This window comes from Gymnoscopelus microlampas, assembly GCF_963454915.1.
Source record: "Gymnoscopelus microlampas genome assembly, chromosome: 13".
Classification (NCBI taxonomy): domain Eukaryota; kingdom Metazoa; phylum Chordata; class Actinopteri; order Myctophiformes; family Myctophidae; genus Gymnoscopelus; species Gymnoscopelus microlampas.
This window is the reverse complement of record NC_139950.1, coordinates 24,004,312-24,017,227: the sequence shown is the minus strand read 5'-3', so window position 1 is coordinate 24,017,227 and position 12,916 is coordinate 24,004,312. Positions and strand designations below refer to the sequence as shown.

At 42.3% G+C, this 12,916-nt stretch overlaps 1 protein-coding gene across 2 annotated transcripts in view; it reads left to right on the top strand.

Annotated features, from left to right (window-relative positions):
- The first annotated feature begins 767 nt into the window (after window positions 1-767).
- Window positions 768-12,916, top strand: part of ugp2b (UDP-glucose pyrophosphorylase 2b) — a 48,454-nt gene continuing 36,305 nt past the window's right edge. The window contains exons 1-3 of one of the 2 annotated variants that reach the window (XM_084076937.1): window positions 768-982; window positions 2,156-2,738; window positions 9,864-9,991. In XM_084076937.1, the coding sequence (XP_083933063.1) occupies window positions 2,720-2,738; window positions 9,864-9,991 (147 nt within the window). In that variant the 5' untranslated portion in view covers window positions 768-982; window positions 2,156-2,719. The remainder of the gene's footprint in view (window positions 983-2,155; window positions 2,739-9,863; window positions 9,992-12,916) is intronic. The other variant, XM_084076938.1, reaches the window with a different exon arrangement.

The window sequence follows — 12,916 nt, the reverse complement described above, 5'->3', positions numbered from 1 at the left end:
AACCAAGGTCAGAAAGGGGAGACCGGTGACACAATGCCGGAGGTCTGATTCAAACCCAGGTCATCATTGCAACTCCCAAATCACCCCTCACACATTTACTTCAGTTGAGATAACATCTCATTAGTTTATACCTGGATTTGTCAAGTCTGTAAGTGTTGCTACAACATTATAATTCCACCACATGAGGGCAGCACAGTCCAACAGGATTTTTGCAGAAACATTGGGGCAGTTATTATGTAATGTAACTATTTTGTCATTGTGTCTGAAGGAGCCAAATAGTGTTTCTATGAACATAGTACTATTGAATGACCTGGCCCACTGAGGGCCCCAGGGGAATGGGGACGCTTATATGCACATGATGACAGGCATTTGCAATTGCAGCAGTCGGATTTGCACTTTTCTGCAATTTGCCGTCTTGGAGGGCAAATTCAACAACCCTACATTGCGAGCCTTGACATCCAAGCTGTACTCATTTATTGTTTGTATTAAGTGCAATGGTGTAAAGTACATTTACTCTAAGTGCTGTACTTAAGTAAAATATGCGAGTACTTTTTCCCACCACTGCACACAACGAAAGAAGATGCTTTATGAGACTTGTTACCATTACCAATACGGAAGTACCACGCTTTGGGAGGGGGGCGGCGGGGGTTGTACCAGGAGGACGTGGCAGAAATCTATTGGTCCTCTAGTCAACTGTACGTGTCACCTCTAAAAAGCAGCGTTCTCATTGGCTGAAATACACTTGCGTTCGTTCCTGTTTGGGTTGCCCTCTCAATGCATGCATCTTTACCTTAAACTATTATAGTCCCATTGATTGTTGTGCTAATGAGCTAATGCACTGCTTTACATGATTAAAACCAATAATGCTGGATGAAAATAGAAGTGCGAGCATTGATTGAATAAACAATACACTTTGGTGGATTGTGGTCCAGCAGGCCAGCCCTCTACGACTTTCTTCCGACAGCATCCGATCCGACACACAGTAAGAGCAGCATTACTACACAATAATAATGCACATGTCTTTTATTATGGTGTTGTTTATTGGTCGTTTGCCCCTAATAACACCATCCCATACTTCAAATGGGACAATTCGTCGTCTCGCACGTACATTATTATGCATAAAACGGCCACCCCTCTCATCGAATGCATTGCCCAAAAGGTACCCGGAAGCCTCGCCCCAAAACACATTGTTTTCGCGGACCGCACGCCCCCAGCGGTTCTTATACCACGTATTATAACGTATTCGTGTGTTTGTTTTACTGGGGTAAAGATTAGAATTTGAAATAAGTTTAGGTTTAGGCATAGTTTTACTGAGGTTACGTTTAGGAATAAGGTTAGGTTTGACTAGGAATAGTTTACTAAGGTTTCGTTACGCGACTGTGTTTATGGGGCGAGCGTTTTGGTATTCGAACAGAATATGCACTGCTCAAAATCGATAGTTTGATGAATAATATCCCATCATCAGACAGTATCCACGGCGATGCTGCTGATGACGATATGCAGTTGCGCGGTGAACGGTCGCGTGTTGAAGAAAGGTGCAATAAAGCAAAATCATGGATTCGTTATTATTCGTCGGGGACATCATTCATTTGACCTGCAGCTTGGAAAGTTGCTGGTCAGGCACGATCTTTAATGTATCCATTTAGTACTGAGGTTATTGTAAAATTCCTTGGTTATTGTGCGGATGTAACCAAATGTATCCGTAAGGGTCCAGATCAGGGTTGCCATGTCGGCTTATTATAAGCGACTTTGGGCTTGTTTTTCTGTAAAGTTGCTTGTAAATATTGGTTGTTGCGGGTTGCGTTTTTTTTTGGCTTGTTTGCTTATTTGGGCTTGTTTCCTAAATGTTGTTTAAATCAGTGGTTATTAAACATTTACATGTCAAGGACCCCCAGATTAATATTTATTTGTCCATAGACCCCCCCCACCCCCATCTGAAAATATTTTCAGACGGCCAGGCCATGAACCCCCCAATGGCCCCATACCAGATCTGTGTTGTTAAATGTTTCAAAAATGTTCCAAAATGTATACCTCTTTTTTTTGTTATCATTATTTTTTTCTTTTTCTTTTTTAAATAGCCGTTCCTACTTTGGAGAAGAATAGTCGCTTCTTTTGGGCTTGTTTTCATAGACCTTGTTGCTTGTTTCTCTCGCAGAATCTGGCAACACTGGTCCAGATCGGTTACATTTGTATCCAGAGAGTTAAAAGGCGTTGAGACGTGGTGGTGATGGGGGCGAGGCATTAATAAGAGATGGACTCCAAGAAGAAGTTGGGAGTCACGCAAAGAACTGTGACGTGCGTGGAAAAGAGGCAGACCCCGAAAGCAATAAAAACCATAGACCCGATCTGTTCAAGCCGCATATGTAAGGGACAACGTTTGGCCCACAGCCACACACACATACAGAGGTGAACGTGATCCCATGAAGGTGTCCCTGTTTTCTCTTGGATGGGAAGGTGGTCATCAAAGGGATGTTTAATTCGTAGTGGCTCACCACCGCAGAGCTGCTTTTCAGAGGAATGAATGGTCGTCTGACTGGGAATTTTACCTCAAGAAAGTTGTCTATTCTTAAAGGAATGTACTGAACTAAATGTCGTTCTTCTCGTACCTCTCTGGGAGATTTCATTTGAAACCTTGATGCTTGTTGGATTTACAGTTCCCTACTGTAACTACACTCACTACACAGCTGAGTTGGGGGGGGGTCGACTTTACAATTGAAACATGGCACTTTATGTAGAAGGTAAGTGATCTTGGGGGAAGTACAGAAGCTTACTGTACACAGACCTTTCACTTTAAGAATGTTGTTCAGTTTCATGTCTGTGTGTATAGTTAATAGGAGATGGACTTCCTTCAACGGTAATACTACAACAGAGCTCTTGTATAGCCCTGTTGTAGACATGTCATTACTTCAGGCAGGGTTAGTAATTCCATATGTCATGTGCTGCTCAATGGGTAGAGGATGACACTTCTATTGCTAACGTTATGGTTCAATTCTCTCTCTTGCTCAATAGATGAGGGTTTCTATTCCCTAGTAGTTCAATTAGCAGATAACACAGGAATAACTGCCTGGGGTCATTTGATTCCATTCCCTGCCTGTGCAGCTCTTTGGGTAGGTTAAGGTTGCATCTCCCACTAAGACAACATAACAAATGTATAGGCTATTCATGGTACTTAAAGGTTCTTTTCATAATTTGCTTATGCATAATTCACTTATGCTTCAGAAACCCCCTTATGACTTTGATACTTGCTCAGTAGCAACCACAGTGAAACATGTTGTGTTACAGTATGTCATGTCACATTAGGTGAGGTTATTTTACAATATGTTGCAATTCCATTAAAATATGTACACAAATATATCTCCTAATCAGTGTGGCTTTACAGAGAAGTTAATGGCACTTCCTATTCAAGCAACGGATCCAAGTTTATTATGTCACCAACCACTGTATAGGTGGATGAAGAGGTTAAAGTCTGCTGGTTTCATCATGTTGAGCCACAAAGACAGTTTGCCATTTAATGTCATTTGCCATCTGCACTTTGTTAATGAATACCTGTAATTTAGGTGAGGTCAGATAAGGGTCTGTCAGGCAGCACAATTACACCTGCTGTAATCAATTAATCGCTTGAGTCTTGCATAACTTATGTTTGCATAGCTGCGATGCCTGACTACAGCACGGATAGTAAAAGTGAAATGAAATGTTTCAAAATTGCTGATGTGCTAGTATTCTACAATTACTTTGCAAAGTAAATCTCCACAATTATGACCTACTGTATTATGATATTGATGATATTCTCTTATTAGGGTCCTTCTTCTATTTTGTTCCAATCTGTCTTCCCAGGCATGATTTTTTTGCATTGCATTGCACATACTGTAGGTCCAGTCCTATTCCAAACGTCCTCAATTGGCATTGTGGAGAATGTGGACCAATAGTCCTGATGGTGGTACTACAGCAACCATCTAAAGTTAAGCATTTGGAAAATTCATGACAAATCAGTCATACATGTACATTGGAACTTTCACCAAATTCAAATCAAGTGAGCAAATCTTTAATGTTCAGATGCTTCAGCTGGCAGGAATGAAGTCCAAAAAAAACCAAAACTTTAAAAGAAACATCCCCTCCTCCCACATAATTGTTTTTCCCCGGCTCAATTGACAGCGAACAGAACTTAGTTTGATTAGTTTGAAATATATATATCGAGGACAGGAAGAGATTAAGTTCTACCAGCTAAATTATTTTTTTGTTTGTCAACTTTAATAGTTGTGGTTTCCATTAAGATGAACAGGTACTGTACCGAATTGAACAATGGAAAATGACTTAATAATGTACAGTTAATTATGTGTAGTACACGATGAAGGGCATGAAAGGATTGAAAGGAATGCAGTGTCACAATAGTTTGATGCAAAGGTGAGAAGGAGTACCGAGGCAAAGGAGGGCAGAGCTGGACAAGTAAAGCTGATTTATGTCAGTTGAGAGAAAGTGTTTCAAAGTGTCCAATAATACCAATAATAACCATAATAACACTCTACAATCATAATCCATGGAAACCCTTGATCCACAGCCACCGTCAGACCTCCTCCTCACCTCTGAGCAAAGTTAGGCACCTTTGCATCAAACTATTGTGACACTGCAACACAATCCCTCAGCATTCTACCCAATTCTATACAACTCTTTCCAATGGTCATGTGTCTTGATTACATGGAATTCTCTCAGTAAGTCACAATAAATTATTACATAAATAATCACAATTACTTTTGCATAATAAGCGTCATAATCGTTTCCATGTTGAAAATTGTTCATACATTTAAAAAAAATGTCAGAAATAGCCGATCCACAAGCTCACAACGTGACGCGATGCAACATGTGAGCTTGTAGATCGGCTATTTCCACTGTTTTTGTAAAGTTTGAAGTTATTGAATATGTCAGTAATTTCTTTGTATATTTAAGTTATTTGTCATATCTGCCCTGTGGAATCTTTGTTTACGAAGCCTAAAAGCCAAACAGAAATTTTGCATTTATGTGTTCCAATGTTCAATGCCATAAACACAAATCGTTAATTCCAATTATTTGTATGACAATTAATATTCAAGTAACATTTCATTATCGTGACAGCCCTAGTACCATTCACATTAGAGCGGCAGTAGCTCAGGTGGTAGAGCAGCCATCTGGGAATCAGAAGCTCCTCCAGGCTTTGTGTCGCCTGGTTCAGTGTGTAAATACTCTTAAGCAGCAGTATATGAATTAGACACACTTGACTGGTTTGATGAACATTTTGATCGAAACATTTCTGCTGATCAACCCTCGTGTACTTCTCATTTGTTTTCCTCTTGCTATTTTTCTTTTTCCTCCTTTTTTGCTCAGTCCCATCAAAGTGCAAAGTTCCACGCCGATCGTTCCAACAGTGCCGGAAATTAGCTGTTCATAGACACACGGACACACACACATGGATGGACAGATGGACAGTGGCGAAAACATATTCTCCGGCATTCGGCCGTCCGTCCTGGTGGAGATAATGATGCAGCTGTGGTCAGAGGGCTCTGGCTCTCAGCCTTGCGACCCTCCTAGTCCGAACTACAGGTTGCTTGCAGAATTTGAGCTTATTTTTACGCCTGTGAATGTGAATCTGTTAAGTCGCTCTTGGCATGAGCGTCAGCCAAATACAGAAATAAGTTTAATGCACTTTAGTGTCACTTTCACTTTCACTACTATGATACCTACAGTAAATGACTATTGTGCTAGTTTCTCTCAAAATCTCCCCCATTCCCGGAGGCCCTAATTACGATGAAGCCATGTTGTTGGAGGCCAACGAGAGTGTTTCTTGTACTCTTGGCATACTGTGTCGGTAAAGTGTTTGTTCCTGCTAACTCTCTTGTTCGACTTGGCTGCCAGGATCAGGGATTTGTTCGCGTATGTTTCTCTGGTATTCTCACCATGCCGCTGGCTAATGACAAGCCCCTCTTCCTAGAAATAGGCCTACTTTCTGAGAGACCAGAAGCCCAAACAGACGGAAGTGTTCAAATAGCAGGACACCATACTCGCAGTTAGCTATGTACTGTAATGACGCTCTCTCTGTCTATGTCTCTCTCCCCTCCTCTCTGTTTCCTGCACCTCCCTCACTAGCTGTCTGTTGCTTTACTTTCGTTATTTCTGAAGTAGACTACTAGTGTTTTTTACTTATAGTAGTTTTTAAGTGAGAATTTTCCAAAGAAAAAAGAAATCACAAAAACTCTGGTCTCTCTCCCCTCCACTCACACTCTATGTATCAAGCTTATAATTTGTCTTTTACACTCTCACTATGACACACTCTTATGTTCATTTCGCTTCTCTTTTTGCTTTAATAACCTTCACATCATCCACTTCACTCTCTCTCGCTGTCTATCTACACACGTAGGCAGCCTACTGTAACTCTCTTTGAGCAAGATTCATGATTTATTACATACAGGAGTACAATTCTGGTCTGAGCAGCTCCCTCATCTTCCCGCTTTCCTTCTCATCTTGTCACTCTCACTCCAGTGGTAATGCACCTTCCTTCACCGTTCATCATTCCTCACCCACCCACGCCTATCACTGTTGTGTCCTGATACAGGACAGCTCATCTCAATGACAAATCGGACAGTCACCTGTCAACATGCCTGTCTCTCTTTTACGAGCCAGGATGGTGGTGTCATTTTTAAATCGACAGTTTTTTTTCTCACCAGGGGGTCATGGAGGTTGTTCTTTTTTTAAGACATTTCATATTAAATCACACCATAAAATCTTTTGTTCCATGCCAACCATCAACCATTGTTTATTTGAATCCCCATTATCTACTACCTTAGCAGCAGCTACTCTTCCTGGGGTCCACGTCCTGCATAATATTGCGAAACCTAATCGTACTCTTATGATCTCCTCATGATTTCATGGAAACCCAGGATAGGTCGGTGCTGCAACGCATTGGCTGCATTCCCCCTCTGGAATTGATAAGCCCTCGTAGACTAGCCCCTCAGCACTTGCCCTTGGGGGAATCCCTGCTGCCATCTTGAAGGCTATACCGATCAATGTAAGGGTTGCAAACGGCCTTTTGGCGTGTAGTTGAAGCGCAGGGGGGCGGGTGGGGAGAGAGTCAGTGCACTGAAGTCAAGTTTATAATATTTAGAGAAATTTAAAGTTTCAAATACAAAAGTAGTGGTAGTAGTTGCGAATTACTGGACATTTAGACTGAATGTTTCCTTTATCCTCATCTTGCGCTAATGCACGCAACTGTTTTGCCAGGTTTTATTGTCTCCGCCAGGCCGAAAGGCATGGCGAGAGAGTATGTTTTACCCTCGGTCCGTGTGTCCGTCCGTGTGTCCGTCCGTGTGTCCGTGTGTCCGTGTGTCCGTGTGTTACCAGCTAATCTCTGGCACCGTTGGCCCGGTCGCTGCGAAACTGTGCACACACACTCCCTGGATGCCAATTCAGAACCTCTGCCTCCAATTTTTCACATGGGCCTGTTATAGCGCCACCAGGAGGCCGATTTGTGCAAAACCCATTTTTTCCCATTACTCCTACAGTTTTTAACCAAACCTCATGTAAATCGGTACACAGTATCTCTATAGTCATGTGATCAACCCTGATCTGTCCAATTTCCCATATTCCATCCTCATTGGTTAAGGTTGCCATCCAAAGTTTGCAGGATTGGTCCGTTTTGAACAAACTGCCTCAAATCATGAACGCAGCTTGCCATTTCCATAAAATTGCACACACAGATTCCCACTAGGCCGAGGAAGAAATGCCACCCTTTTTCACATTGCCCTGTTATAGCGCCACCAGCAGGTCTAATTTGGCAAAACACATTTTTGGAACAAAATGCCTCAAATCATGAATGCAGTTGCCGTGAACGACCTAAGAATAAATGTCACCCTTTTCACATTGGCCTATTATAGCGCCACCAGGAGGCCACAATAACGTACCTGACCTGGCGGAGACCTGTGCTCCGAGGAGCACTTTTTCTAGTTTTTGTTGATTCTCATAAGCGTGCATCCGTTGTCTGTCAACAACTACAACACAGTAGTCTGTGCCTTGACTTCAGTGCGCTGACTCTCTCTCCACCCGCCCCCTTGCGCTTCAACTACACGCCAAAAGGCCGTTTGCGTAAGGGTCAAGGGAAGTTTGTAATGTCATCCCCTCGTAGCCTCGATTGGGAAGTGTCTACAAAAATGGAGACTTCAGGTAGCACCATATTCTGATGTGCTCAGCATGAAGCATCGTCATATATGTTACCAACTCGTAAGGGTAAAGAGCATGTAACATAAGATAGTAAAATAAAGTAGCCAGTGTTAAGCGTGATGGTTGTAAATAAAGGGAGACCAAACAAGGTGCAAATAGGTGCTGTATTTCTCAATAGACATAAAATGGGCCACAAGCCAAGGGACACACACCCAGGTGTTGCCAGATAAAGAAACAACGCAGATAGAAAACAAAAGACAAACCTACTGACTAATAGTTACAAAACAAAAGCCTGCCTACTGCTTTATCGTGTTGCACAAAAATACATACAGTTTATAACCAAACAGGGAGGAGAACCACTACAAATTTGAATTAAAGTTGCTATGGGTTTCACAAGCACAAAACACAACACAGGCAGAGCAGGTGATGTGGAAGAGAGGGGGGGCAGATACAGGGCTTTTGTCTGCCAGCAGAGGTTTATGATTGGTGGAGGTGGAGCCAAATGGGCAGAACCGGCTAATCCAAGTGGGAAGCACAATTGATTGACCTGTGATTGGTCCTTGTGTTTGGGTTGGCAACCCAAACACAACAACATGGAACGTAACAATACTCCCCATCAGGGGTCATCAACATGTCCGTACATGGACAAGCATGTCCGTGGCAAGACTTGTCTATGTCCGTGCCCTGCTTTTAAAAAAAAAGAAGAATATTGCAGTTACGTTATGAAGGGCCTTTCAATCCTGTCGCCCTTCATCGTGTACTTCACATAATTAAGTGTACATAATTAACTGTCAAGTCATTTACATTGTTCCATTCGGCATACCTTAGACTTTCTCATCAACATAGACTACAGTACCTGTTCACCTTAATGGAAACTATTAAAGTTGACAAACAAAAAACTAGTTTAGCTGATAGAACTTAATCTCTTCCTGTACTCAAGTATATGGCCCTTTTGCTCCTACAATGTAAGATGAAAGCACTGTCTGTACTGATAAGACCCAATTATTGAAATCCCAAACATGGAATATACTTGGATCATGCCACATTTAAACCCTGTCTCAGGACTGCCAGTAAGTGGATAACTTCCCAGTCTCCAGGTTTTCGAAAGTACAGCTAACCACTTTAACTCTGACATCCCAGGCAGGTCAGTATAGGCTAAAAATAAAGAAATCGCTGATCTACAAGCTCACAACATGCTGTGATGTGTTGTGAGCATATAGATCGCCCCCCCCTCCCCAATAATTACAAATGTAATGATTTGATAAGTGGCTCGTTTTGTAATGTGTAGCGCTGTGGAATAGAGTAGACACTATGGCACATCAGGAGTCCATTATTGTATATTTAGGGCAAGGCCTATGCGATTCTGGTAATATTACTGATAACTTGTTTTGCACACCTGTGGCAAAAATGTTATATTGATGGAAATGTCCATCACAAGCTTGCATGGTGATGACCCCTGCTCCCCATGCAAACCGCTATGGTGACAACCTGTCAAGACTCCATTTTTGCAAGTGTTTGAGGGGTCCAATCCATTAGCCTCATCTCTAGCTGCTCGTCTGACCACACCTCGTTTAGGAAGTGTGATGAACGTTGTGTGATGTATGTGCAAAGTCTTGGAGGGAGGAGGGAAAGTCGACAAGGCAAAAAATATGGAGCAAAACCATTCTCTGTTCCCTCCACAGGTCTGAGTAAGGGCGTGGCAAACGGCGGGATGTCTCAGTTCCAGGAAGTAATGCGCCAACAGCTGGAGAGCTCTATGCACGGCGAACTGGAGACGCTACTGGACACAACATCAGGGGCCGAGAGGGAGGTATGTAGACACACACACACACACACACACACACACACACACACACACACACACACACACGCACACACTGTGACACAAAAGGTTACAGGAGGAAAACATGAATTCTGATCAGCAACATGGCCACCTGGTACACCCGTTTCAATCAAAATACATCCAAGTTTAACACAAAACACTAATTTTCAACACAGTAGATGACATTTCTGAGGGACGCATTGAGGTTAAAAAAAAGATTTTGAATGAGAGAGGGAAAGAAAAAGGGAGAGAAAAATAGATCTAAATTATTGTATACGCTTGATTATAATACTTATTATTATCCTGTTAGAATGTCATGAACCCTTTGCATCCTTTTGCTCAAAGAACAGCAGTTAACAGTCGTCAATATCCATAGAGCTTCGACACAAGGACACACACCGCCTCAATTGCACCCTGCGTTCTACGCCCTGCGCATAGATCGTCTAAATAGGGTCCCTCTTTGTTTTATTCTCTTGCTCTCTGTCTCTCTCTCTCACTCTCTCTGAGAGCGTGATTGTGATTTGCGCAATGGGATGTAGACAATAAAAAAGAGAAAACACAATAGTGACACATACCGTAATGTAGTGTCAAAGAGTGTTCCATGAACGTACGCACGCACAGCTTGCACAGGCTAACATACAGTATGGCCATCAGTGCAGAGAGAGTGGGGGGGAAACAGTTAGACAGAAACATCGTCATAGCTTCCTGCTCATGACCACGAACACACAAGTTCAATAATTACCGTACCTCACACAAGCTGTCAGTAACCTGTGGGCAGCCTGCCGCACATATTGCCTACTAACAGACTTCCATTATTTTTAAAACCATGTTAGTTGGACACACACACACACGCACGCACGCACGCACGCACGCACGCACGCACGCACGCACGCACGCACGCACGCACACACACACACACACACACACACACACACACACACACACACACACACACACACACACAGGTGTTAGTTATACAAAACATGTCCAGACAGCATCACTTTTCTCAAGAATAGAATCTTTTTCACCTGCTCAGTAATTTTGGAGTTGTGATGCTATTCCTGTCTGGACAAGCCGTTTGTCACCCACAATTGATTATTTTTACTCACAACTCATTACAGCAACCAAATGAGTAAACATGCAGATATTTATGTGCTTAAGGAACCATAAAATACCCATAATGCTCTCTGCTCTCGTTTCGTAAAATACAAATTAATCTGGCAGTAATGGCTAAACTGACCAAATGTCATTGGCAAATACTATTATACTGTCAAATATTTGAATATGAAATAAATGAATCTCAAAGTATGTGTACAGGCTAATGTCTTCCTAAGTGCCACATTTTTCCACTTATAAATAGAGGACCATTGCCTTTGCTAAATGTGTTTGTAAGTAATCTGTTGTAATCTCAATTCTTATTTCTAAACCTAATACTTAAGTAAAGACTTACAGAGTGTCTCCACTTTGGATTTTCTTGGTTCTCACAAGAATAGAAATACAAGAGGCCACACACGCAGGCGCGCACGCAGGCGCGCACGCACGCACGCACGCACGCACGCACGCACGCACGCACGCACGCACGCACGCACGCACGCACGCACGCACGCACGCACACACACACGCACGCACGCACACACACACACACACGCGTAATCTAAGTTTATCTAGATCTACAAGCTCTCATCTACAGGCTAGATGTGATCGGTTCTTTTCGCTCTTGTATACACACTCTTGTGCGATGAAGTAGGGCATTCATTTATGTTGAAAGTTATGTTTCTGCCCGCAGCAGATATAAAAGCATTTGGTTCCATTTGAACACTGTCGGTGAGGGCGAATTTAAGTTATGCCCCAAACCCATGACTAATTGACAGAATTAACACCATCCCTCTGCGCCAGATAACGCGTCTAACTAACACAATTGAAGATGGACACACAACCGACGCAATTGCACCCTGCGTTCTACGCCCTACGCATAGATTGTCTATAGGGGCCCTCTTTGTTTTATTCTCTTGCTCTCTGTCTCTCTCTCTCACTCTCTCTGAGAGAGTGATTGTGATTTGCGCAATGGGATGTAGACAATAAAAAAGAGAAAACACAATAGTGACACATACCGTAATGCAGTGTCAAAGAGTGTTCCATGAACGTACGCATGCACAGTTTGCACAGGCTAACATACAGTATGGCCATCAGTGCCAGAGAGAGTGGAGGGGGGCAGTTAGACAGAAACATTGTCATAGCTTCCTGCATGTTAGTTGGACACGCGCACACGCACGCACGCTAATGTCTTCCTAAGTGCCAAATGTTTCCCCCTTTGCTATGTTTGTTTTTATGCCACCTACCAACAATAAGCAAGCCATTTTGGATAAGCTTTTGTATAAATTACAGGAAAGAGTAACTGACCATCAGCAGAAATACTAAATGCAGTAGCTGGCAGTGACACCAGTATCCCAGCTGGGAAATGTACCAAGTTAGTTGTTTATCGTTTACAAAGGTTTCTTCTGCTGCTGTAATGTTATAGTTGTATAACCAAGTTTAGGAAAAAACATCTCTGTTGTCACCATTGGAAAATTACACAGTACTGCTTACTAGGCCTGTACATTCTTTGATACATATTATATGCGTGGAAATGGAAATAACGTATAAACAACAACAACAACCAAATAGAAGAAAAAATGAAACTTTGACCCATACAGGTTCCTTTTTATGGACCCTTACGGTTCCATTTTTACACTTTCAGAGTTCAATTAAAATTACCTCTCAATCTCATTTATTTTGACCTTTGTCTAGTCCAAAAAAAGCTGTTGTAATCTCAACTCTATGTTAGAAACATAACATTATTTCTAAACCTAATGCTAGATAGAAAGTAAAGACAAGTCAGGGTGTTTCCACTTTGGAGTTTCTAGGTTCTCACAA